At 52.0% G+C, this 21,950-nt stretch overlaps 1 protein-coding gene across 13 annotated transcripts in view; it reads right to left on the reverse strand.

Annotated features, from left to right (window-relative positions):
* The window catches only part of DNM2 (dynamin 2), a 105,887-nt gene that overhangs the window by 36,212 nt on the left and 47,725 nt on the right, over positions 1–21,950 (reverse strand). For all 13 annotated transcript variants that reach the window (XM_017952194.2, XM_003914897.2, XM_009193488.3 and 10 more), the window contains exons 3-7: positions 15,692–15,841; positions 12,491–12,694; positions 11,188–11,286; positions 7,349–7,509; positions 3,278–3,420 (exon numbers count right to left, since the gene is read on the reverse strand). In XM_017952194.2, the coding sequence (XP_017807683.1) occupies positions 3,278–3,420; positions 7,349–7,509; positions 11,188–11,286; positions 12,491–12,694; positions 15,692–15,841 (757 nt within the window). The remainder of the gene's footprint in view (positions 1–3,277; positions 3,421–7,348; positions 7,510–11,187; positions 11,287–12,490; positions 12,695–15,691; positions 15,842–21,950) is intronic.

Consider the following 21,950-nt stretch of genomic DNA (forward strand, 5'->3'; position numbering starts at 1 on the left):
GTGGCGCTTCTCCATGGTGATGTCAAAACTACCTGGGCAGGGAGGGCCCTGCAAGGCACTGGTTACAAATGACGTGCTAAGCCCCAGGGGACAGGCACTGTTTGTGACGGGCATTCCCTGGCCCAGTCCTGCCACAGGCTTAACAAATAGCATTTAACTTTATTTATTTACTTATTTATTTTTGAGATGGAGTCTCGCTCTGTCTGCTCGGGCTGGAGCGCAGTGGTGTGATCTTGGCTCACTGCAACCTCTGCCTCCCAGGTTCAAGTGATCGTCCTGCCTTAGCCTCCCAAGTAGCTGGGACTACAACCGCCCACCACCACGCCTTGCTAATTTTTGCATTTTTTTTTCATAGAGACAGGGTTTTACCATGTTGGTCAGGGTGGTCTTGAACTCCTGACCTCAAGTGATCCACCCACTTAGGCCTCTCAAAGTGCTGGGAATACAGGTGTGAACCATCATGCCTAGCCTAATTTTTTTTTTTTTTTTTTTTTAATTTCATAGGGACAGGATCTCACTTTGTTGCTCAGGCTGGTCTAAACTCCTGGCTTTAAGCAATCCTCCTGCCTTGGCATCCCCATGTGCTGGGATTACAGGCACCTTGTAATCTGCCAGTTTGTCCCCATGGCCATGTGAGATGACAGCTGCTATGACCCTCACTTTAGAGGTGTAGAAAATGAGGCTCAGAGAGGTCCGGTCACCTGCATGTGGTCACCCAGCAGGCCCAGGTCCTCCCTCAGGCTGAACCCTCCACAACAACACTTCCTTCAATCCAGTAGGCTGAATCCTGTGGTTTTGGTTTTGTTTTTTTTTTTTTTTGAGATGGAGTCTTGCTCTGTCACCCAGGCTGGAGTGCAGTGGCACGATCTCAGCTCACTGCAACATCTACCTCCCGGGTTCAAGCGATTCTCCTGCCTCAGCCTCCCGAGTAGCTAGAATTACAGGGATGCACCACCATGCCCGGCTATGAATCTCCTCTTGAAGCCTGCAAAGGGCCACTATCTGCTGTGTCAAGGATGTCTGAGCATAAAAGCACTCTGGTCCCTGAGCCCACGACCATGCACTGCTGCCTGGTGCGGGGCGGGGGGGGATGCCAGGGCTGTGATGGCCAGAGCAGGCAGTGTCCTCCTGCTGTCCCTGTGGGAAGTGCCTCGTGCATGGTACCGTCTGCAGTATGAGCTACCCAGGAGTCCCTGTCACCTGCTCTGGTCCAGCTGTTCCAGTGCCTCAGGGACCCTTACAGGCCCAAAGCCAAAAGGTCAGAGGCAGAAGAGTCCCTGAGTGAGAATTTGGGATTGTGGGGGCACACCTGCTCCCACACCTCACAGCTAGGCAGCTGCACCAACCAAGTCACGGGGCGGATCTTAAGAGCCCAAGCCGGAGAGGGACCTAACCCAAGGTTTGACTCCTACCCTCTCTCCCATGTCTCTTCTCCCACCGCAGCCAGGGGAGCCTGTGAGCACCTGAGTCAGCCCTGACCCTCCTGCGCTCAGAACCATCCATGGCTCCCACCTCACTCACAGCAAAAGCCAGTGTCCTCCATGAGGTCCCACAAGGCCCTGCACAGCTGCTCCTTCACCTCCTCCCCCTCCCCTCACTCACTCCATCCAGCCACACGGTCCTCCTCTGACATGCCCGACCCAGTCCTGCCCCAGGGCCTGTGCACTGGCCAGGCTTCATCCCACATGGCTCCCTCCCTCACCTGCTTCAGGTCTTTGCCTGACACTCAACTTGTTCTTTTTTTTTTTGAGACAGAGGCTTACTCTGTTGCCCAGGCTGATGTGCAGTGATGTGTTCTCAGCTCACTGAAACCTCTGCCTCTTGGGTTCAAGTGATTCTCCTGCCTCAGTCTCCCAAGTAGCTGGGATTACAGGAGAATGCCACCATGCCCGGCCAATTTTTGTATTTTCAGAAGAGACAGGGTTCCACCACGTTGGCCAAGCTGGTCTTGAACTCCAGACCTCAAGTGATCCTCTCGCCTCAGCCTCACAAAACGTTGGGATTACATTACATGCCTGGCCAACGCTCACTTTCTTTTTTTTTTTTGGAGATGGAGTCTTGCCCTATCACCCAGGCTGGAGTGCAATGGCGTGATCTCGGCTCACTGCAACCTCCGCTCCCGGGTTCAAGTAATTCTCCTGCCTCAGCCTCCTGAGTAGCTAGGATTACAGGCATGCACCACCATGCCTGGCTAATTTTGCAATTTTATTTATTTATTTATTTATTTATTTAGAGACGGACTCTCACTCTGTCGCCCAGGCTGGACTGCAGTGGCAGGATCTCGGCTCACTGCAAGCTCCGCCTCCCGGGTGCACACCATTCTCCTGCCTCAGCCTCCCGAGTAGCTGGGACTACAGGCGCCCACCACCACGCCCAGCTAATTTTTTTGTATTTTTAGTAGAGACGGGGTTTCACCGTGTTAGCCAGGATGGTCGCGATCTCCTGACCTTGTGATCCGCCCGCCTCAGCCTCCCAAAGTGCTGGGATTACAGGCGTGAGCCACCGCGCCCGGCCTATTTATTTATTTTTGAGACGGAGTCTCGCTCTGATGCCCAGGCTGGAGTGCAATGGTGCAATCTCAGCTCACTGCAAGCTCCACCTCCTGGGTTCATGCCATTCTCCTGCCTCAGCCTCCTGAGTAGCTGGGACCACAGGCGCCCACCACCACGCTCAGCTAATTTTTTGTAATTTTTTTACCACGTTAGCCAGGATGGTCTTGATCTCCTGACCTTGTGATCCGCCCACCTTGCCCTCCCAAAGTGCTGGGATTACAGGCGTGAGCCACCGTGCCTGGCCTAATTTTGCAATTTTAGTAGAGATGGGGTTTCACCATGTTGATCAGGCTGGTCTCGAACTCCTGACCTCAGGTGATCCACCCACCTTGGCCTCCCAAAGTGCTGGGATTACAGGCATGAGCCACTGCACCTGGCGGGCCAACGCTCCCCTTCTAAAGGAGGCTGTTCCCGACGACTCCCACACTAGCACCACTTTCATAATTCGACATTTAACACACTATACATTTTCTTTCTTATTTTTTGTCCCATTCATCCCACTTCCCCCCCTTCTGAGCACTCCAGGGGGCAGGGATGGACACCTGTCCCGTCCACTGGGGCGACTGCCGTACTTAGGATGGAGCCTGGCACGCAGAAGGCTTGCAGCGAGTGTCTGCTGAATGAATGAGTGGACGAGTGATGAGTGGTGCCCAGTCTAGGGGGCCCTGTGGCGGATGGAAGGCAGGAGCCAGGCTGGTGGTGGGGGCAGGTGCCAGGGTACGTACTGCAGCAGGGCTTTGGTTTTGCGGGTAGGGTCGTCGGGCCGGAAGTTCTTGTACTCCTCCACCTCCTTCTCCAGGGACAGTAGCTGGCTCTGTAGTTTGCTACGCAGGGCTGGCAGCGACTCCCGGATGTGGTTGGTCAGTTGCTGCAGGAGAGAGGTCAGAGATCAGAAAGGATGGCATGGGCAGGGGACCAGGGGGTGGCAGGCATACTCCCCCCACCAAGGGCCAACGCCAGGGTGCCACTATGAGGCCAGCACACCACACAGCCTTGAGACAGCAACAGATATATCAAGCCACAGATACACTCGTGTCTGGGAAAGGAGACGGTACGGAGCTGCTCATGAGTGTGAGAGGCTACAAACAGCCCGTGGGGCTGACATCAGGCACTGGGCATATCAACGCCTTGGGGACATGCAAATACTTGCAAGGACAGTCCATCCAGACCACAGAACACGGGCGCCAATGAACACACACAGGGACAGGCCCTACAAACTAAGACGGAAAGATCTCCCCTGAAAAGCAGCAGAACGCACTTAAGATGACCTCCCTGGCTGCATCTGCATCAACAGAGAGAAGCAAGAAAGATTCAAAATAGACAAACGTGGGCCAGGCACGGTGGCACACACCTGTAATCCCAGCACTCTGGGAGGCTGAGGCAGAAGCATCACTTAAGATCAAGAGTTTGAGACCAGCCTGGCCAACACAATGAAACCCTGTTTCTACCAAAAAATACAGAAATTATCTGGGTGTGGTGGTGGGCACCTGTAGTCTCAGCTACTCGGGAGGCTGAGAAAGAACTCGGGAGGTGGAGGTTGCAGTGGGCCGAGATCACACCATGGTACTCTATCTAGCCTGGGTGACAGAGCAAGACTCTCTCAAAAAAAAAAATTTTCTTTTTAATTTAAAAATTTAAAAGAAAAGAAAAAGAAAAACAAAGCCATAAAATCAGCCTATACTTGAAAAGTGTAAAGCAGAGTTCTGCCATCTGTCCCACAATAGAGAAGAATTTAGAAAGTGTTCATCAAGGCTGGGTGCAGTGGCTCACACCTGTAATCCCAGCACTTGGGGAGGCTGAGACAGATCACTCGAGGATAGGAGTTTGAGATCAACCCAGGCAATATGGTGAGACCTTCTCTCTACCAAAAATAAAAACCTTTTAAAACTTAGCTGAGTGTGGCAGTACACGCCTATAGTCCCAGCTACTCAGGAGGCTAAGGCAAAAGGATCGCTTGAGTACAGGAGGCTGAGGATGATATGAGCCGTGTTTGTGTCACTGCAATCCAGCCTGGACAACAGAGTAAAATGCATCAGAAAGCCTGGATAACAGAGAAAAATCATCAAAAAGGCCGGGCATGGGCCGGGGGCGGTGGCTCACGCCTGTTATCCCAGCACTTTGGGAGGCCAAGGCAGGCAGATCACGAGGTCAGGAGATCGAGACCGTCCTGGCTAACATGGTGAAACCCTGTCTCCACTAAAAATACAAAAAAAAAAAAAAAAAAAAAAATTAGCCGGGCATGGTGGCAGGTGACTATAGTCCCAGCTATTCAGGAGGCTGAGGCAGGAGAATGGCGTGAACCCGGGAGGCGGAGCTTGCAGTGAGCCGAGATTGCGCCACTGCACTCCAGCCTGGGAGAGAGGGAGACTCCATCTTGGGGCAGGGGGCAAGAAATAAAAAAGGCCAGGCTGGGTACAGTGGCTCACGCCTGTACTTCCAGCACTTTGGGCGGATAACCTGAGATCAAGAGATGGAGACCAGCCTGGCAAATGTGATGAAACCCTGTCTCTGCTAAAAATACAAAAGTTAGTTAAGTGTGGTGGTGCACACCTGTAATCCCAGCTACTTGGGAGGCTGAGGCACGAGAATCACTTGAACCTGGGAGGTGGAGGTTGGAGTGAGCTGAGATCACACCACTGCACTCCAGCCCGGGCAACACAGTGAGGCTCTATCTAAAAAAAAAAAAAAAAAAACAAAAAAAAACTCATCAAAAAAATAAAAATAAAAAGTGTCCAGCGAGCTAGAAAAGAGGCATGAAAGAACCTCACATCTATGGCATGGAGCTAGTGGGGTACCCCAAAGATCTCCTTGACCAGGGATCCCTGCCCTGCAGCCCTGGCCGTGGACCCCCGTCTGTGTGGGCTGCCCAGAAAGGCAGGGAGCTACGCTGGCCTTCCCTTGGTCTCTGACAGGATACTACTGCACTGAAGCCGTGAGCAAATGGAGAGGAAGGGGCACTGCTGCTCTGGGAAGTACCCCACGTGAAAGGAGGCTGAGCCCCCTCCAGGCTCCCTGGCGGCCACCTGGGCTTTTCGCTGCTGGCTTTCAGGAAGACCCAGCCAGCTGTGGAGTTTTACTTCCCTTCCTCTCCCTACTCCCGTTTGCAGGCAGACCCCAGCTTCCTCTCCTGGTGGGCCCCTCCCTCTAGACACTGACTTCCCTCTTTGCTCTCCTGAGCTGCCTTCTTTGGGCGGCTCTTTTCCCGGCCCCCGCCCCTACTGGATTCTTGATCGTGCATTTCTCTGGTGGTTTGTTTGGTGTCAGTCTCCCTCATTAGAATTATGCCTTCCACAAGGACAGGAACCTGCTCTCGTGTGGACACTGCGTGCCCCGATATGTGCGTGAAAAGATGACTCCTGGAGTGCTGCTGAGGCCCTGCTGCCATCCTGGAAGGTGCTGGAAAACAGCACAGAGGAACATCTTGCCCCTGCTACCACGCACTAGCCCACTGTATAGCTTTTAATACCATTTCTGTTTATGCACCCTGTGAATATATTACTTATAAGAAGAGAATGATAGGCCAGGCACGGTGGCTCATGCTTGTAATCTCAACACTTCGGGAGGCTGACGCAGGTGGATCACTTGAGCTCAGGAGTTTGAGACCAGCCTGGCCAACATGGTGAAACTCCATCTCTACTAAAAATACAAAAATTAGCCGGGTGTGGTGGCACATGCCTGTAATCCCAGCTACTCAGGAGGCTGAGGCAGGAGAATCGCTTGAACCTGGGAGGTGGAGGTTGGAGTGAGCCAAGATCATGCCACTGCACTCTAGCTTAGGTGATGGAGTGAGACTCTGTCTCCCAAAAAAAAAAAAATAATAATAATAATAATAAGGCCGGGCGCGGTGGCTCAAGCCTGTAATCCCAGCACTTTGGGAGGCCGAGACGGGCGAATCACGAGGTCAGGAGATCGAGACCATCCTGGCTAACACGGTGAAACCCCATCTCTACTAAAAAATACAAAAAAAAAAACTAGCCGGGCGAGGTGGCGGGCGCCTGTAGTCCCAGCTACTCGGGAGGCTGAGGCAGGAGAATGGTGTAAACCCGGGAGGCGGAGCTTGCAGTGAGCTGAGATCCGGCCACTACACTCCAGCCTGGACGACAGAGCCAGACTCCGTCTCAAAAAAAATAAATAAATAAAATAATAATAATAATAAATAAAAACGTTATTAACCCCGTCACCAATCCCACGCAATGCATACAATCTTCTGGGTAAATGACTGAATAATTACAATGGTAATTAAAATATTGGTAATAACAGCGATGGTTGTAATAGTAGCAGCACCAAGTCACTGAACATCTGCTTTTCACCAGACCCTAAATCAAGTACATTGCTTTTATTTAGTTATTTAATTTTTTGAAACAGGGTCTCACTCTATTGCCCAGGCTGGAATGCAGTGGCACGAACATAGCTCACTGAAGTCTTGATTTTCCAGGCTCAAGTGATCCTCCTGCCTCAGCCTCCTGAGTACCTGGGACTACAGGCATATGCCACCATGCTTAGCTATTTTTTTCTATTTTTCCTAGAGATAGGATCTCCATATGTTGCCTAGACTGGTCTCGAACTCCTAGGCTCAAGTGATCCTCCTGCCTTGGCCTCCCAAAGTGCTGGGATTACAGGCATGAGCCACTGCACCCGGCCAAGTACATTTATTACAGCACAAATAAATGTGGACTGAACCTATTTTGCTAAAATAACTGCTGCTGTAGCCTGAAACAAGTGCCAGTGAGGACTGCAGCTATTGTGCAGTGCACAGCCTACGCCACTGCACACTACTCTGCAAACCCTTGCAGTACCTGATTCAGCGTCTTCTGCAGATGTGGTGTGCCCATGCGGTCAGCCATGTGCCGGTAGGCCGGGTGGGAGAGGAAGAACTTCCTCTCAGCTGCCAGCGCTGCACGGATGTCCTTCTTGCCCTCAATATCCTTCTGGCTGCGGTTCACCACGCCAATGTAGCCTGTGGGGAGAGGCAGTCAGGGCAGGGGCAAAGCTAGGTGAGCCAAGTGGACCTGGCATGGGGATGGGCAAGATTCAAGTATAGAGATGGATCCTGTCCCACAAGGCACTCACAGACTATGTCATAACATGTTACTCGGAAACAACACAGAGGATGCAAATGCACATGGCAGCTGCAAAAAGCAACGTTAAGTATTTGGAGGAAGGAGGGATCACATCCAGCCTGTGTGTGCAGGGACAGAAAAAAGCTTTGGGGCAGATGAAATCTACAAGCTGAGATTCAAAGACAGGTAAGAAAAAAATCTCGGCCGGGCACGGTGGCTCAAGTCTGTAATCCCATCATTTTGGGAGGCCGAGGCGGGTGGATCATGAGGTAAGGAGTTCAAGGCCACCCTGGCCAGCATGGTGAAACCCCATCTCTACTAAAAATACAAAAAATTAGCCATGCATGGTGGCGCCTGACTATAGTCCCAGGGACTCGGGAGGCTGACGCAGGAGAATTGCTTGAACCCAGCAGGTGGAGGTTGCAGTGAGCCAAGATCATGCAACTGCACTCTAGCCTGGGCGACAGAGCAAGACTCTGAGTAAAAAAAAAAAAAAAAAAAAAATCTCAAGGCCAGGTGCGGTGGCTCACACCTGTAATTCCAACACTTCAGGAGGCTGAGGTGGGTGGAACACTTGAGCCCAAGAGTTCGAGACCAGCCTGGGTAACATGGCAAAACCCCATCTCTACAAAAATATACAAAAATTAGTGAGGCGTGGTAGCACATGTGTATAGTCCCAGCTACCTGGGAGGCTGAGATGGGAGGATCACCTGAGCCTGGGAGTTCGAGGTTGCAGCAAGCTGTAATCACCCCACTACACTCCAGCCTGGGAAACAGAGCAAGGCATTGTCTCAAAAGAACAAAGAGAAATAACATCTTAAAAACAAGAGCAATAGGGAACAGCTAAAATCCACTATCAAACAAGTATATTTTAAACAATTGGGTACATCAGGGTATTCATGTCCAGAGAGATCAGTGGAACCGAAAGAAAAGTCCAAAACTACACCGAGAAGGAGGCAGAACTGAAAGTTAACACTTCAACGTATGGGGGAGAAAAGCTGGATAATTCAATGCATGCTGTTGTAAAGAATCCTAGTGGAATGCCTGTCATTCCACTCCTGGCTAGGTTTTTGTTTCGTAGGTTGGTTTTTTTTTGTTTTTTTTTTTGAGACAGAGTTTTACTCTCATTGCCCAGGTTGGAGTGCAGTGGCGCAATCTCAGCTCACTGCAACCTCCGCCTCCTGAGTAGCTGGGATTACAGGCGTGCGTCACCACACTCAGCTAATTTTTTTTTTTTCCAGTAGAGACAGGGTTTCACCACGTTAGCCATGCTGGTCTCAAACTCCTGACCTCATGATCTGCCAGCCATGGCCTCCTAAAGTGCTGGAATTACAGGTGTGAGCCACTGCGCCTGGCCTATGCTCCATTTTCTTTGCAGTGGGGTTGTGCATCTTTTCTCTTGAGAAGGGGAGAGGTGCCTGTCATCTATCCTGTAAGGTCTTGTGAGATGTGACTGCTCTTCATCCTCTCCAGATCTCTCTCAGATCCAAGAGGGAGGAGGGAAATGGAGACATGCCAAGGTGAGGTCACAGTAGGAGACCCAAGATCTCAACCTAGATCCCTGTGAGGGCAAAGTGCCATGCTGTGTGACAGCACCGAAGAAGGAAACCTTGGGGGCCAATACTCTGGCTTGGATTTGGGTTGATTTACTTATTTAAGAGATAGAGTCTCGCCCTGTTGCCCATTCTGCATTGCAGGTAAGCACGATCTGTGCAGCTTTGAACTCCTGGGCTCAAAACGTATCGACTCCAGCCTGCGGTAGCGAGATCCTGAGCATGTGCCATCGCTTTACGGATGATTTTTTTTTTTTTTTTTTTGAGACAGAGTCTCACTTTGTCACCCAGGCTGGAGTACAGTGGCGCAATCTCAGCTCACTACAACCTCCGCCTCCCAGGTTCAAGCAATTCTCATGTCTCAGCCTCTCCAGTAGCTGGGATTATAGGTGTGCGCCACCACACCCGGCTAATTCTTTTTTGTATTTTTAGTAGAGACAGGGTTTCATCATGTTGGTCAGGCTGGCCTCAAACTCCTGACCTCAGGTGATCCACCCGCCTTGGTCTCCCAAAGTGCTGGGATTACAGGCATGAGCCACTGTGCCAAGCCTGTATGATTTTTCAAGAGAGAGATGGGGTCTTGCTGCGTTGCCCAGGCTGGTCTCAAACTCTGGGCCTCAAGCCATCCTCCCAACTGTGCTTTCCAAAGTCCTGGGGTTACAGGCATGAGCCACCACGCCTAGCCTGGGTTCCCGTAAAGCAGCAGGAGTTGTGAGTCATTAGTACGCCAGGAAAAAGGGTCCGGCGGGAGGGCTTCTGAAGCCTGAGGTCACAAACCAGGAGCAGGCCTACAAGTGAGCTGAGAGTGGAAGCGCCTTCGTTCTTGGAAACAGGAAGCAAGGCAGAGAAGGGCAGCCGTGGACATCAGTGAGTCAGGAGGAAGGGGAAGAGGCCCATATCACCAAATCCTCAGCCCAGCTAGTACCCACAGACCCCGAAGCCCCTTAGGATCCAAGGTGGAGGCCTAACAGTATCCAAGAGCAGCTGGGTCAGGGTGGCTGTAGTAGGGTGTGGGGTTGGGTAGGGTCTGCTTTCCTCTTTAGCACCAGCAAATCCTCCCCAAACCTTAGCCAGTCACAGATTCACTTCTCAGCCCCGGATCTTCACAGTCAAACAGGGTTTTGAATTTAGCCCTGACCACATTCTCCTGGGATCCGGGGTCACCTCACCATTCAATGTCTCAGCGGTGCTGGGGGATGGTGGTAACCAAGGTCTGAACTTTTCCCCACATCTATCTCAGACATCAAGGTGGAAAACCCAGGAGTAAAAGAAACGGTCTAAGTGACTGTGGCTAAGCATGAAGGGAAAGGCCGGAGATGCCTGCAGCTTAGAGTAGATCCCAGAGGGCAGGAATGGTTTTTAAAAAACACAAAACAAGGCCAGGCACAGTGGCTCATGCCTTTAATCCCAGCACTTTGGGAGGCCGAGGCAAGTGGATCACATGAGGTCAGGAGTTTGAGACCAGCCTGGTCAACATGGCGAAACCCCGTCTCTACTAAAAACACAAAAATTAGCTGGGTGTGCTGGCGAGTGCCTGTAATCCCAGCTACTCAGGAGGTGGAGGTTGCAGTGAGCTGAGATTGTGCCCCTGTACTCCAGCCTGGGTGACAAGGCAAAAACTCCATCTCAAAAAAAAAAAAAAGGAAAAGGAAAGGAGATGTTATAATAGAAAGTAATTTTAAAAATTAATTACAGTTATAAACCCTGGGGAGCCGGGAGCTGCGGAAGATTCACGAGTGGCTGTCTGGGGGAAGTGTGGCTGCGGGTGAGTTTAGTTTCCTCTTTCTATACACTTGTTTTCTAATGTTCCAGAAACCAGCAGGTGTTAACTGTGCACTTGAAAAATGAACGCATACAAATCAGAAGAAAAAGATACATATGCTCAAAGGGAAAAGAAAGAAGGAGTTACGGTGAAATGGAGAAGCAGTGACTTCCAAGCAGGCAGAGAACAGGTGCCACGGTTTCAGTAACGATAAGGACCCCACCCATCCTCCTGCTTCCCCAGTCCCCGCAAAGCCATACCTCTTCTCAACGGGAGCAACTTGTTCTCCAAGACGTCCCTGGCATCGGTGCCCTCGTCCATCAGGTCAAGCTTGGTGATGACACCGATGGTCCGCAGGCCTGAAAGAGCCCAGAGGTCAGAGGTCAGAGGTCAGAGGCTGCCACCAGGAAAGAGCGTTGGCAGCTGCAGGCCACCTGGGGTCCATTCGGCCGTGAAACTTCCAGGTCACATCACCTGGGAAAGCCAGAACATCACAGGCCTGGACCCCAGTTTCTCACGTGTTGAATGAAGATGGTCACAGCCCTGATCTCACAGGGAGGTCATAAGGGTGAGCCTGGCACATGGCAAATACTCAGCAAATGCTGGCCTTTATTGTCACTTGTGTTATTAAGGACAACCTCTGCTGCTGCAGGCTTGGGGAAACCTCATGGAAACATGATTCCTGGGCCAGATTTTGATGCTGGACTCTCCAAGTGGCAGCAAAGTCCCAAGGTAACATTTGAGCCTGACGCGACTGTTTCCAGGGCCACCTCTTGCCTGAATGGCTAAAATCCCACTCTGGAAACCATCCCGTCCAATCCCACCTCTCCACAAGTCATTCCAGAGTCAAGGATGTCCTCCTAGCAAAGCCTCACCTCTGCAGGTCAACCGCCCCCACGGGGGCTGCGGCCTGGCTCTGTGCTGACCGTGTGTGTTTTATGTGTGGCATGTGCATGAGACACTGGGGACAGATGGAAGTCAGAGTGAAGATCTCTGGTGGGTGCCAACTTGGGCATCAAGGGGGCCACAGCTGTGCCCTCCCTGGGGCCCCTTCCTGTTCACATTCTGCAGTGAGGGTTCAGTAGAGGGATCTGATTAGAGGGGCCCCGGGGCGTCAACTCGAAGGGAAATAGATGATCTCACCATGCAAAGACCAGACGTTTAACAGTCCTCACATCAGCTATCCGGGTGAGGACTGAAGTTCCCATTCTGACTAAGAGGGGACCGTGTCTCAGGGAGCAGAGTAACAGCTAGACGGGACCTGAGGTCGCCTCTGGGCCATGAAGTACTGGACCCTTCCTTCAGCCCCAGGCTAGCTTCCCACCCTGGCAACATGGGCACTGCCATGTCCAGGGAGGACTGTCCAACTGCCACACAGTGACTTCCCAGGGGATGCCCACCAGCACTGCTGGTTCTCGGAGGAAGTGCTGTGTTCTAGGAGGCCTTTTCCTAAAGTGGCCATGAATCGAAGAGAACACCAGTGACTTGAAACCAAGGATGCTGGACATGTCCCATGCTCAAGGCACCTGGAAGAGGGGACTGCTGCCCTGGGCTCAGGGTTACCTTGGGGATCGACCTCTTTGGCCAGCTTGAGGGCGTCGGAATTGGCCAGGTCCATGTTGGCAGGCGTGACGGCCAGAATGAGGCTGCTCTCCCGGCTGATGAACTGTAGGATCATGTCCTTGATCTGGTACTCGATGTCTGGAGGCTGGTCGCCCACGGGCACCTTGGTGATACCCGGGAGGTCGATGAGGGTCAAGTTCAACACTGGGAGGGAAACCAGAGGGAAAGGCACTCAGAGCCAGGAGAGGGGAGGCATAAACAGGCCCGCAGCCACCCAGCTGACTACCAGAGTTCCTGCGCAGGGCTCAGACCTGAGGATGCCGCCTGACACTCCACCTGAACCACACCTTAGATCCAGTAACTCCCCTTCTAGGATCCCATCCTACAGATACCCTCTACCTACTCCATTTCAATGACGCAGTTCTAAATCAGGACAGTTCAGACTGGAATAGATCTAAAGGACTCAATAAATTTCAGCCCATCCATTCAGCCAATACCAAAGAACCATTATGGACAAACACATGAGGCTGGGCACGGTGGGTCATGTCTGTAATCCCAGCACTTTGGGATGCCGAGGTGGGTTGATCACTTGAGGCCAGGAGTTCGAGACCAGCCTGGCCAACATGGCAAAACCCCATCTGTACTAAATACACAAAAATTAGCCGGGCGTGGTAGCACACACCTGTACTCCCAGCTACTTGGGAGGCTGAGGCATGAGAATCACTTGAACCCAGAAGGTGGAGGATGCAGAGAGCTGAGATCGTACCACTGCACTCCAGCCTGTGCGACAGAGCAAGACTGTCTCAAAAAAACAAAATCAAAAGACAAATGGATGAGGTCGGGCACGGTGGCTCATGCCTGTAATCCCAGCCCTTTGGGAAGCCATGATGGGTAGATCGCTTGAGCTCAGAAGTTCGAAACCAGCCTGGGCAAGTTGTTGAAACCCTATCTCTACCAAAAATGTAAAAAATTAGCCTGGCACAAAGGTGTGCATCTGTTGTCCCAACTACTCAGGAGACTAAGGCGAGAGGATCGCCTGAGCCCAGGAGGAGAAGAAGTGAGCCAAGATCGCACCACTGTACTCCAGCTTGGCCAACAATGTGAAACTCTGTCTCAAAAAAAAAGAATAAAGAAACATTCTGAGAGGCATACCAAAAAAAAAAAAAAAAAGCATAGGCTGGGCGCGGTGGCTCACAACTGTAATCCCAGCACTCTGGGAGGCCAAGGAGGGCGGATCACCTGAGGTCGGGAGTTCAAGACCAGCCTGACCAACATGGAGAAACCCCGTCTCTACTAAAAATACAAAATTGGCTGGGTGTGGTGGCGCATGTCTGTAACCCCAGCTACTTGGGGGGCTGAGGCAGGAGAATCACTTGAACCCAGGAGATGGAGGTTGCAGCGAGCTGAGATTGTGCCATTGTACTCCAGCCTGGGCAATAAGAGTGAAACTCCATCTCAAAAAAAGCATAAATGATTTTTATGTTATGCTAATAATTTAAGGAAAAGGAATGATAAACACATACACAATATATACATAGATACAATCACAATTGCTTACATATGTTTTTTGCTTACACTTTTTTTTTTTTAAAGATACAGGGTCTTGCTATGTTACCCAGGTGGAGTGCAGTAGCTATTCACAGATGTGATCATAGCTCACTGCAACCTCGACCTCCTGGGCCCACACGACCCTCCTCCTGACTCAGCCTTTCAGGTAGCTTGAATGACAGGTGTGTGAAACCATACCCAGCTCAGGTTTGCATTGTCATCTGAAGAACCTAAAATATGTGTGCAAAACTGGTTGACAAGGTAGGTTTTTGCGATATACCTTTCAGTAATTTTTGAATTATGAGCCACATGCAGGCATCATTTATTGAAAAACAAATTTTAAAACTTACAAGGAACCCATAGTGGTAGCAATCTGTGCCTCCGGGCTAGAGGATGTCTACGGCCTGGGGCTGCTGTTTGAATGCAGAGTTTTAAAATCAGGATATCTGGCCGGGCAAGGTGGCTCCCAGCACTTTGGAAGGTGGATGCAGGCGGATCACCTGAGGTTGGGAGTTCGAGACCAGCCTGGCCAACATGGCGAAACCCCATCTCTACTAAAAATACAAAAAGTAGCTGGGTGGGCTGGGCGTGGTGGCTCACACCTGCAATCCTAGCACTTTGGGAGTCTGAGGTGGGCGGATTGCCTGAGCTCAGGAGTTCAAGACCAGCCTGGGCAACATGGTGAAACCTCGTGTCTACTAAAAATACAAAAAAAAAAAAAAATTAGCGAGGCAGGGTGGTACACACTTGTAATCCCAGCTACTCGGGAGGCTGAGGCCAGAGAATCGCTTGAACCCGGGAGGTGAAGGTTGCATTGAGCGGACATCGCACCACTACACCCCAGCCTGGATGACAGAGTGAGACTCTGTCTCCAAAAAAAAAAAAAAAAAAAATTGGCCGGATGCGGTGGCTCACGTCTATAATCCCAGCATTTTGGGAGGCCAAGGTGGGCAGATCACAAGGTCAGGAGTTCGAGACAAGCGTGGCCAATATGGTGAAATCCCATCTCTACTAAAAATACAAAAAATTAGCCAGGCGTGGTGGCAGTCACCACTAGTCCCAGCTACTTGGGAGGCTGAGGCAGGAGAGTAGCTTGAACCTGGGAGGCAGAGGCTGCAGTGAGCTGAGATCATGCCACTGTAGTCCATCCAGTCTGGGTGACAGAGCGAGACTCCATCTCAAAAAAACAAAATTAGCTGGGTGCAGTGACGCATGCCTGTAATCCCAGCTACTTGGGAGGCTGAGGCACAAGAACTGCTCGAACCTGGGAGGTGGAAGTTGCAGCAAACAGAGATCACACCACTGCACCCCGGCCTGGGCAACAGAGCAAGACTCTGTCTCAAAAGAAAAAAAAAAATCAGGATATTTTACAGAAGTCTGGTTCTGGTCTCCTTGAGGCAGCAGGAGATCTGGCTGCCTTGAGGCAAGTGGTGGCTGCCCTTGGTAAAAGGGGGAAACAGCTGCAATCACCCACCTCTCCCAAACAACTTCACGCTGAGACAGAGGTCTGGGTACTACATACCTCGCACAAGTGGGAAGATACAGATCGGGGGGCTATGTGCGTGTGAATATCAGCTGTTTGTGAATGGGCGACATGAACGACCATGAACGACCGGAAACAGTCAGTGATGGGTCCCCACCCGTGCTGCCTACCGTGTGGCGAGTAGACTCGAAGGTTGATGGGCACTGGGGAGATGCCTTTGTTGGTCCCCGTCACCCTGTCGGTCTCTGCTTCAATCTCCTGCCGGACTTCATCAAAATCTGTAAACTTTTTAGACTTGCAGTGCAAAAACTCGGCATATTCTGGGAAGGGAAGAGAGATGCTGAAAATGAGAAAGAGCTGTGGGCAGGGCGCGCATGGGCGGCGGAGAGAATGCTTTGTTGAACGAAAGTAATGACCCAGGCCGGGCGTGGTGGCTCACGCATGTAATCCCAGCACTTTGGGAGGCAGAAGCGGGCAGATCACGCGGTCAGGAGACTCAGACCATCCTGGCTAACATGATGAAACCCCGCCTCTACTAAAAATACAAAAAATTAGCCGGGCGTGGTGGCACACGCCTGTAGTCCCACCTACTCAAGAAGCTGAGGCAGGATAATTGCTTGAACCCGGGAGGTGGAGGTTGCAGTGAGCCGAGACCGCCACTGCACTCCAGCCTGGGTGACAGAGCGAGACTCCGTCTCAAACAAACAAACAAACAAACACCAATAAAATAAAATAAAAAAGAAAATAATGACCCAGTCATTGTCACTCTAGGAATTTAGGAGTGAGAGATTCATTCTCATGACAAGTGTCTTGGGGCAGGCAGGGGTTCCTACAGACTGAATAGACTGAGCCCCTTTCCAGATCCTGACGATTATATTCCCATGTGGCACTTTGCAAACTATTAATATACATCACGACATATTATGAATCCCAAAAAAAAAAAAAAAAAATCGACAGGTAGACATGACCAATGACCAAAGTTTCTTTGGTTTCTTTGTTTTGTTTTTTACAGGCAGGATCTCGCTGTGTCACCCAGGCTGGCGTGCAGTGGTGTGATCACAGATCGCTGCAGCCTTGAACTCCTGGGCTCAAGCAATCCCCCTGCCTCAGCCTCCTAAAGCACTGGGATTACAGGCCTGTGCCACCATGCCCAGCCATTTATTTGTTGATTGATTGATGAACAGAAGAGGAAGTGCCAGGATACATCACCCAGAGAGGGTGAGTCCATTTGATGAAGGTGATGCTGCAGAGCCTCCCTTGCTGTGAGTCCCAGTCAAGGGAATTCGATGCCTAAGTCCTTGTGGGATCATGGTCCACGAGCACATTCCAGCTCCACAAAATCCCCAGGGGTATTTCCCATGGCACTCACTTCTCCTTCTTCCCCAAGGAGCCCACAAGGTATAGGGAAGGGGCACCCCCGCCGACCCCTCAGAGCTGGTCTTGAGTCTTTCCTTCTCCCACCGGCTATTCAAGAGGGTCCCCTACCTAGACACAAACTCCCCGGGAGAAATGCTTTCTGGGCATAACCCTGAGTGCATGTAAGACCTGGGGGTAACTGAAAGCCACAGCGAGACTGAGATGAAGGGGAACAAGATAAGTAACTGACAAGCAGTGTGGGTCTCACCAGGAAACCAGAGAAATCCAGTCCCAAATCACAGATTCAGGACAAAGCAAATATAAAGCATGTTCATCACGGAAGGTGGCTGCCGAGCACACAGGTGTCCACTGTACAAAGCCTTGACGTTTCCAGATGTTCGAATTTTCAGAGTAAAATGTTGGGGAGGGGAAATCCCCAAAGCTCAGAGATCACAGCTACTGTAGTGATGCTAAAAATAAGGGGGAAACGGCTGGGCACAGTGGCTCACGCCTATTATCCAGCACTGTGGGAGGCTGAGGAGGGTGGATCACTCGAGCCCAGGAGTTCAAGACCGGCCTGGGTGACACAGTGAGACCCCGTCTCTACAAAAATGTAAAAAATTAGCCAGGCATGTTGGCGTGCACCTGTAGTGCCAGCTACTTGGGAGGCTGATATGGTCTGGCTCTGTGTCCCCACCCAAATCTCATCTTGTAGCTCCCATAATTCCCTCGTGTTGTGGGAGGGACCCAGCAGATTACTGAATCATGGGGGCGGGGCTTTCCTGTGCTATTCTAGTGAGAGCAAATAAGTCTCACGAGATCTGATGGTTTTAAAAATGGGAGTTTCCCTGCAGAAGCTCTCTCACTCTCTTTGTCATCTGTCATCCACATAAGACGTGACTTGCTCCTCCTTGCCTTCCGCCATGATCGTAAGGCTTCCCCAGTCCAGCTGTGTGGAACTGTAACTCCACTAAACCTCTTTATTTTATAAATTGTCCAGTCTCAAATATGTCTTTATCAGCAGTGTGAAAATGGACTAATATGAGGCTGAGGTGGGAGGATTGTTTGAGCCCAGGAGCTGGAGGTTGCAGTGAGCTATGATCTATGACCACACCACTGCATTCCAGCCTGGGCGACAGAGCAAGACACTGTCTGAAAAAGAGAAAAAAAGAAAGGGGTAATAAGTCACACTGGCAAAGAGGTCAGAGACCTGACCTGCCACAGAGATGCAAAGATGTGCACTGCCCTGTCGTTTTTAACAGTAAAAAAACGAAAATGGTGTCAACGTCCACCAGGAGGAGACCTGGCAACATGAACAACACAGCCATGCCATAAACTGCCTGAAGCAAAGGCAAAAAGGGAGATGAACATCCAGCCGGGTCTAGAATCTTCAAGGCAGAAAGAAGAGTGTGAGGAGGTTCACCGTTCCATCATGGCTACCAAAGAAACTACGGTGCTCTGGCCGGGCCCTGCGTGTGATCCCATAGCACCTCACAAGTCCCCTGAGAGGTAGGCATCTCTGAGATCCCCATTTCAAAGATGAAACAACAGGCCCAGAGAGGTTAAGGGCCTTGGGCCAAGTTCCGTGATGGAGCTGGGAATTGGAACTCAGAAATTCTGGCTGCAGGTAGGGGCTCCCAAGCCAGACAGCCTTTGTGAGGCCACCAGAAGTATCTTCACCTCTCTGCAGGGTCAGGCAGAGACTCAGTGGGCTCCGATGACTGAGGACCGTGTCCGGCACAGACACTGGCCACCAGATCAGGGGCAATGAGGACGTCTGCTGGAAGATTCAGGATCCCCACCCCCACCCCCACCCCTGCTATCAGCTGACCCGGTTGCCAAGGACAGTTACACTCCAGCCTTCTGGAGGGACAAGGGGAAACACTCAGCCGCTCTTCCTGTAGCAGCCACTAAAAATGGAACAGCTCCCAACCCCCCACAGCAAATCTCAGTTCTCTTCTGGCTCCAGGACCCCAGCTCAGCCCCGAAAGAGACCATCTCCTTTCAAAGAGTGCAGGGGCACATGGCATGGAAGATGGGCTGGTGGCAAGGACACACGCCCTCTCCCTAGCAGGCCTCTGTGCCGCCAAGTGTGGTGTCCACAAAGCCCAGCCCCACCTCCTCCTACTCCCGGGCCTGCCTGGCTACCACCTCTCCCGGGAAGACCTCCCTGAGTGGGGCATCTTGGTCCCTTCCTCATCAGAGCCAGCTCACTTTGGATTTTATTGATGGGACCAGGACCTGCGGCTGCAGCACCCCAGAGCCCAGCATGTGGAGGCAGCACGCTGTGTGCAGTAATGAGCTCAGTCTGTAGCCAGAGGGCCTGCCCAGGTCTCAGTCTACTGGTCTATAAAATGTACATCATAACAGGCTGTGTGAGGACTCAGAGTCAACACCTGCACAGGAAGAGCAGAGCCAGCACAGTTACGGTCTGAGCAGCTGGTGGGCAGAAGGCCCCAAGGAATGATGCGGCAAAGAGAGCACCAGGGGCAGTGGGCGCCATCCTTCCCCCAGCACACACAGGCAGGAGCCCAGAGAGGGCAAGCTACTCTCTCAAGTCACACAGGATACCCACCTCCTGCAGGTCTCTCTCCCCACAGCAACTGCTCCACCCAGCCCCCTCCTCCCCTGCCTTCGTTTCCCCATAACACTTACTACCATCTGACACAGGGCGAGAAGTCTAATATAGAGAGGTTTGCCTTGAATGTCCATGCCACCAGGGAAGGGACACCCATCTGCCTTGGTCATTGCTGTGTCCCCAAGGGCACAGGCATGCATGTTAGGTGGGAAAACGGAGGTTCTGCCTGCCCAGCTGCCACAGGCTTCAGGGGACATTTACAACCTCTCCTTCCCCCCAGCAAGCTGAATCTAGGTGTCTGACCTGCAAAAGGTTCCCCTGTAATCTCAGGCCATCCTTGAATGCAGCGACCAGGAAACGAGCCCGGGAAGGACCACCTGCCTGACCCAAGTCTGCGTGATCAGGGGCAGCCCCGAGATGGGGCTGGAACCAGGCGGCCAGACCCACACGCTGGGCTTTGGAGCACAGCACCTTCCCCGGTTGTCATATGCAGGCTGGGAACCAACCGGGGATCAGAGAAGGCAGGGGCTGTTCTTTGTGATCTCTCCTCCTAGATCCTTCTGCTGTCGGCCAGCCCCTCCATGTGGGCGAGGATATGGACAGCCGGTGCCAGAAAACCAGGGTTTCTTCCCTAGTGGGTCAGTGAGCAACAGAACCACACCAGAGAAAAGGCCCAGGCACCGACCAGGTCCACCCCCGCTGCCTGCCTTTCTTCACAGGGCTCCTTGGCACGGTGGAAGTAAATGCTGAATGCCAGGTCAACAGAGGTTTTTTGTTTGTTTGTTTGTTTTGAGACTGAGTCTTACTCTGTCACCGAAGCTGGAGTGCAGTGGTGCAGTCTCGGCTCACTGCAACCTCTGCCTCCCAGGTTCAAGCAATTCTCGTACCTCGGCCTCCCAAGAAACTGGGATTATAGGCACATGCCACCACGCCCGGCTAACTTGTATATTTTTAGTAAAGACAAGGTTTCACCATGTTGGCCAGGCTGGTCCCGAACTCTAGACCTCAGGTGATCTGCCCACCGTGGCCTCCCAAAGTGCTGGGATTACAGGCATGAGCCATCATGCCCAGCCCAATAGAGGTTTAAAAGCTTCCACCAGGCTGAGCGCAGTGGCCCATGCCTGTAACTCCAGCACTTTGGGAGGCTGAAGTAGGAGAATCATTGGAGGCCAGCCTGGGCAACATAGCAAGATCCGACATCTACAAAAAAATTTAAAAATTAGCTGGGCGTGGTGGCACAAGCCTGTAGTTCCAGCTACCTGGGTGGCTGAGGTGGGAGGATTGCTTGAGCCCAGGAGGTTGAAGCTGCAGTAAGCTGTGATCACACCACTGCACTCCAGCCTGGATGACAAAGGCAGACCGGAGATCCTGTCTCAAAACAACGACAAAAAGAGAAATAGAGCAGAGGGCCTAGCCTGGGGCTCTGGTGTGCTGCACGTGCTCAAGTGCTAGAGATGAGATGATTTTTTTTTTTTTTTTTTTTTTTTTAACAATCCACTGGCCCAAAGAATCAGTCAGAAGCCTTAATACTGAGTTCCCTGTCAACTTGTCCACGGCAACCGAGGCCCAGCCACCAAGCCACTGAACCAGCCCTGGCTCTGCCTGTCCTGGTCCCTGCCATCAAGCTGCACCCCACAGCCACCCTCCTCAGACAGGGCATTTCCATACCAAAGCCTGTTCCTCCAGTTCCTCGGCAAACTGCAAAGCATTTTGACAGCTCCACACACACCCCCACTGTCACCCGGCACCCTGAGCCGGGAGGGCTCCCCGGGAGGAGGGTCAGCCCGGGCCCCCTCTGAGAGGTTCACAGCTGGCATGTGATCAGGCCCTGGGGACTCCGAGGGACCCAGCCTGGTGCACAGCGGGAATAAAGGATTAAACTGGGCAGTCGTCCCGCAATGACACTGCCAAGGCCAGGGAGTCAGCCGTCCTCGCCCACCACAGGGCCTCCTAACCTAACTATGGGCCCGCTGGTTGTACTTGGGGGTTTTTCCAGAGAGGTTCTGCCTCCCTCCAAGCCTGTGTCCTGCTACTGAAGCTGGAGCTCTGAGAGAGCAGGGACTTCGTGTGAACCACAGTTCCCCTTAGCATCTTGTATACAGCAGCTGCTTAACTAAAATCCATGAAAAAAGAATCTGCGCTCTAACCTAGGAGGACGTCACTCCCAGGAACCCCCAACTGGGGCCCCACTGTGCTAAACAGCCAATCCCCTGCACCTCAGGCCCTTTGAGAAGGTGTCAAGGGAGCCACAAGTGCAAGCTGCCACCTTCTCAGGGTCAGGGGGCCTGGGACATGAAGAAGCAGCCCCTTGCCAGAGGCCACAGTCACCTCTGGCCTGGTGACCCCGGAGGTCTTTGGAGCCTCCTGTTTCAAAGGAGCTTGTGGAGCCCCAGAGTGACCGATGGCCCTTGGTCAGAGGATGGCCCTCCCTGTCTTCAAAGCACAGCGGTCATGTGCCCGCTGGCACTGCTTAAGAATTTTGAAACGCCCAGGTC

Source organism: Papio anubis, chromosome 20 (genome assembly GCF_008728515.1).
Source record: "Papio anubis isolate 15944 chromosome 20, Panubis1.0, whole genome shotgun sequence".
NCBI classification, from domain to species: domain Eukaryota; kingdom Metazoa; phylum Chordata; class Mammalia; order Primates; family Cercopithecidae; genus Papio; species Papio anubis.